This window comes from Onychostruthus taczanowskii, unplaced genomic scaffold (assembly GCF_017590055.1).
Source record: "Onychostruthus taczanowskii isolate IOZ18803 unplaced genomic scaffold, ASM1759005v1 scaffold687, whole genome shotgun sequence".
Taxonomy (NCBI): Eukaryota; Metazoa; Chordata; class Aves; order Passeriformes; family Passeridae; genus Onychostruthus; species Onychostruthus taczanowskii.
The window spans coordinates 3103-7891 of record NW_024504643.1 but is presented as its reverse complement, the minus strand read 5'-3'; the positions used below and the strand labels follow the sequence as shown (position 1 = coordinate 7891).

Sequence of the window (4789 nt, the reverse complement as noted above, 5' to 3'; positions counted from 1 at the left end):
CCCCACACCCACGGCAGCCATCTTGGTCCTTATTCCCCCAACCACAGTGGTCATCTTGGTCCTTATTCCCTCATGCACAGCGGCCATCTTGGTCCTTATTCCCTCATGCACAGGGGCCATCTTGGTCCTTATCCATGCACCCACGGCAGCCATCTTGATCCTTATCCGCACACCCACGGCAGCCATCTTGGTCCTTTATCCCCACACCCACGGCGGCCATCTTGGCAGGCGGCCATCTTGCCCTCTCCAATATCAACAATCACCCTCCAAACTCCCCCAAAACTCCCCAAAACTCCCCAACCCCAACCCCGAACCTCCCCAACCCCAAATCTGAGCACAAACCACGAACATTTGGTCCACGAGGGAGGCGGGAGCGGACGAGCCAGGGCCCTACTGCACCGTTTAATAGATTTATCATATAAAAAATATCTATGTACATTTATTATTCTCAGATTAGGAGCATCCCGACGGGGGCGGGGCGGGCGATTAGACCCGAGCGGGGGGCGGCGGCGGCGGCGGGGGCGGAGCCGGGGGGCTACGGGGGGCTCCGGGCGGGGTCAGTCGCGGTTGATGCGGAGGCGGAAGGCCACGCGGCCGGCGAATTTGTCGCGCTCGTCGTCGGTGCGGAGCCCGGCGGCGTTGAGGCGGCATTCCACGTGGTGATCCACGTTGGCCGTGGCGTTGGAGAACTGCACGGCCACCACCGGCTGCGTGTAGTTCACCTGCGGGGGAAAACGGGGGCGCTTAGGGGGGCCGGGGGGGGAAAATAGTCTCGGTTTTGGGGGGGTTGGGGGATCCCCAAAATCCCAGTTCCCGGGGTGGGTGTCCCGGGGATCCCCGAAATGCGATTCCCGGGGTTCAGGTGACAAGGAGATCCCAAAATCGAATATTTCCAAGGATTGAGGAGTCCAGGGGATCCCAAAATCCCAATTTCCAAGGATTGAGGAGTCCAGGGGATCCCAAAATCCCCATTTCCAAGGATTGAGGAGTCCAGGGGATCCCAAAATCCCAATTTCCAAGGATTGAGGAGTCCAGGGGATCCCAAAATCCCGATTTCCAAGGATTGAGGAGTCCAGGGGATCCCAAAATCTAATTTTTCCAAGGACTGAGGTGTCCAGGGGATCCCAAAATCCCAATTTCCAAGGATTGAGGTGTCCAGGATATCCCCAAATTCCCATTTTCCGGGGATGGGTGTACAGGGGATCCCCAAAATTCCAATTTCCAAGGATTTGGATGTCCAGGATATCCCCAAATTCCCATTTCCCGGGGACGGGTGTACAGGGGATCCCCAAAATTCCCATTTCCAAGGATTTGGATGCCCGGATGATCCTAAAAATCCCATTCCCAGGAATTCAGGTGTACGGGGGATCCCCAAAATTCTGATTTCCAAGGATTTGGACATCCAGGTGATCCCCAAAATTCCCGTTCCCAAGGATTTGGATGTCCAGGGGATCCCAAAATCCCAATTTCCAAGGATTTGGATATCCAGGATATCCCCAAATTCCCATTTCCCAGGGACGGGTGTACAGGGGATCCCAAAATCCAAATTTCCAAGGATTTGGATGTCCAGGGGATCCCCAAAATGCCAATTCCCAGGAATTCAGGTGTCCAGAAGATCCCAAAAATCTCATTTTCAGGAATTCAGGTGTCTGGGGACTCCCAAATGCCCCCAAAAAGGGATCCAGGTGTGCCCAGGTGGATCCCAAACCTCCAGAAAATTCCCCCAAAACCCCTTTGGGAGACCCCAAACTTCCCCAAAATCCCCCCAAAACCCCTTGGAGGGACCCCAAACCTCCAGAAATCTCCCCAAACCTCCTTTGGGGAGACCCCAAACCTCCAGAAAATTCCCCCAAAACCCCTTTGGGGGACCCCAGACACCCCCGAGCCCCCTCCCAGCAGGATTTCAGGGTCTCCCCCACCCCCCCAGAGGTGTTCCAAATTTTGGGGGCTCCCCATTGCTTCCTGAGGGCATCCCAAACCTCCAGGAAAAAACCCCAAAACCCCTGGGGGAGATCCCAAACCTCCAAGAAAAATCCCAAATTCCCCATTAAAATAACCCCAAAAAAACCCTTTTGGGGGACCCCAGGCGCCCCCGAGCCCCCTCCCAGCGGGATTTCGGGGTGTCCCCCACCCCCCCAGAGGGGTGCCGGCTTTTGGGGTCCCCGGGGGGGTTTTGGGGTGCTCACGTGGACGCGTTTCCCGTAGTAGGGGAAGTACATGAGGTCGATGGTGCCGTTGGGGGGGAAGAGCTGCATGGGGCCCAGCAGGGCCGCGTCCTCCTCGCGCTGGGGGGGGGACACGGGGGGGTCCCCAAATGTCCCCTGAGGGGGGGACACCCCGTCCGACCCCCCCCCAAAATCCCCCACTCCGATATCCCCCCCAAAACCCCGTGAAACGGCCCCAAAACAGCCACAGGACCCCAAAAACTGATCCTAAAAACTTTCCTGACCCCCCCCAAACAAAAAAGACCCCCGGGACCCCCAAAATGACCCCAAAATAGCACCAGGACCCCCCCCAAATATTCCTGGGACCCTCAAAACATTCCCAGGACAACCCCAAATATTTTTTGGGGTGAAACTCTGGGATTTTGGGGTTCCTAGAGGGATTTTGGGGTGAAATCAGCAGATTTTGGGATTCCTAGAAGGATTTTTGGGGTGAAACTCTGGGATTTTGGGGTTCCTAGAGGGATTTTGGGGTGAAATCAGCAGATTTTGGGATTCCTAGAAGGATTTTGTGGTTCCAAGAGGGATTTTGGGGTGAATCGCCCCAATTTTTGTAGTTCTAAAGGATTTTGGAATGAAACGAGCAGATTTTGGGATTCCTAAAGGAATTTTGGGATGAAACAAGCAGATTTTGGGATTCCTAGAGGCATTTTGGGATCAAAATTGAATTTTGGGATTCCTAGAAAGATTTTGGGGTGAATTATGTGAATTTTGAGGATCCTAGAGGAATTCTGGGGTGAAACTCTGGCATTTGGGGATTCCTAGAATGATTTTGGGGTGAATCTCCCCAATTCTGGGAATTCTAAAGGGATTTTGGGAGGAAAGCAGCAGATTTTGGGATCCTAGAGCAATTTTGGGGTGAATTAAGTGACTTTTGGGGTTCCTAGAGGGATTTTGGGTTGAATCTCTGGGATTTTGGGGTTCCTAGAGGGATTTTGGGGTGAATCTCCCCAGTTTTGGGAATTCTAATGGGATTTTGGGGTGAAATGAGCAGATTTTGGGACCTCTCCCCCCCTTACCAGGTCACCCTTGGTCCGGGGCCGCTGGGCAGAGACAAGAGACAATGAGGGGACAATGGGGGGACAATGGGGACATTGGGGACATTGGGGACACTGGGGACATTGAGGGGACATTGGGGACACTTTTGGGGAGAGTCCAAGGGGACACTGGGGACAATGGGGACACTGGAGACATTTCTGGGACATTTTTGGGGAGACACCAAGGGGACATTGGGGACACTGTGGGGACACCCTGCAGTGACACTGAGGGGACATTGGGGACACTGGACGTGCCACGAGGGGACATTTGGGGACACCTGAGGTGACACAAGAGGGACACTGAAGGTGACAGGGGACACCAGAGGTGACACCTGGGGACACCTGGGGACAATCCAGGTGACACCTGGGGACACCTGGGGACACCGGGGGGGTTGGGGACACGGGGAGGGGACAGTGACGTCACCTTGGCGGCGCAGACGATGTTGATGCTCTTGTTCTTGCCCGGGAAGAAGTTGATGACCTGCGGGACCAGTAGGGACCAGTATGAACCAGTATGGACCAGTACAGACCAGTATGGACCAATATGGACCAGTACAGACCAGTATGGACCAGTATAAACCAGTATGGACCAGTATGGACCGGTAGAGACCAGTATGGGCCAGTATAAGCCAGTAAGGTCCAGTATGAACCGGTATAAACCAGTGAAGACCAGTACACCATCCCAGTCCCTCCCAGTCCCATTAATCCCAACGACACAACACAACACCCGACCCAGCCCCTCTCCCAGTCTCTCCCAGTATAACCCAGTCCATCCCAGTTCTCCCAGCCCCCCAGTCCCTCCCAGTCAATCCCAGTCTAGACACCACCCCAGTCCCTCCCAGTGCTCCCAGTCCCTCCCAGTCCCATTAAACACAACCACAAGACCCATTACCCGCCCCCAGCCCCTCTCCCAGTCCCTCCCAGTCCTCCCAGTGCTCCCAGTCTCTCCCAGTCCCTCCCAGTCCCATGAAACACAACCACAAGACCCAATACCCGACCCAGCCCCTCTCCCAGTGCTCCCAGTCCATCCCAGTCCCATTAAACACACTTACACCGCCCATTACCCGCCCCCAACCCCTCTCCCAGTCCCTTCCAGTCCATCCCAGTCCCTCCCAGTCCTCCCAGTGCTCCCAGTCCCTCCCAGTCCCTCCCAGTCCCATTAAACACAACCACCAGACCCAATACCCGACCCAGCCCCTCTCCCAGTCCCTCCCAGTGCTCCCAGTGCTCCCAGTCCCTCCCAGTCCCTCCCAGTCCCACTAAACACAATTACATGGCCCATTACCTGCCCCCAGCCCCATTCCCAGTCCCTCCCAGTGCTCCCAGTCCCTCCCAGTCCCATTAACCCCAACAACACAATCCATTACCCGCCCCCACCCCCTCTCCCAGTCCCTCCCAGTCCCTCCCAGTCCTCCCAGTGCTCCCAGTCTCTCCCAGTCCCTCCCAGTCCCATTAAACACAACCACAAGCCCCATTACCCGCACCCAGCCCCTCTCCCAGTCCCTCCCAGACCTCCCAGAGATCCCAGTC

The 4789-nt window shown here is 55.8% G+C and overlaps 1 protein-coding gene across 1 annotated transcript in view; it reads right to left on the bottom strand.

The window, feature by feature from the left end:
* Positions 1 to 367: 367 nt before the first annotated feature.
* Positions 368 to 4789, bottom strand: part of ATP1B2 (ATPase Na+/K+ transporting subunit beta 2) — a gene marked incomplete at its 5' end in the record, with an annotated part of 7520 nt that continues 3098 nt past the window's right edge. Inside the window, 3 exons of the mRNA XM_041421086.1 lie at positions 368 to 722; positions 2187 to 2285; positions 3684 to 3740. Of these exons, the coding sequence (XP_041277020.1) occupies positions 558 to 722; positions 2187 to 2285; positions 3684 to 3740 (321 nt within the window). The remainder of the gene's footprint in view (positions 723 to 2186; positions 2286 to 3683; positions 3741 to 4789) is intronic.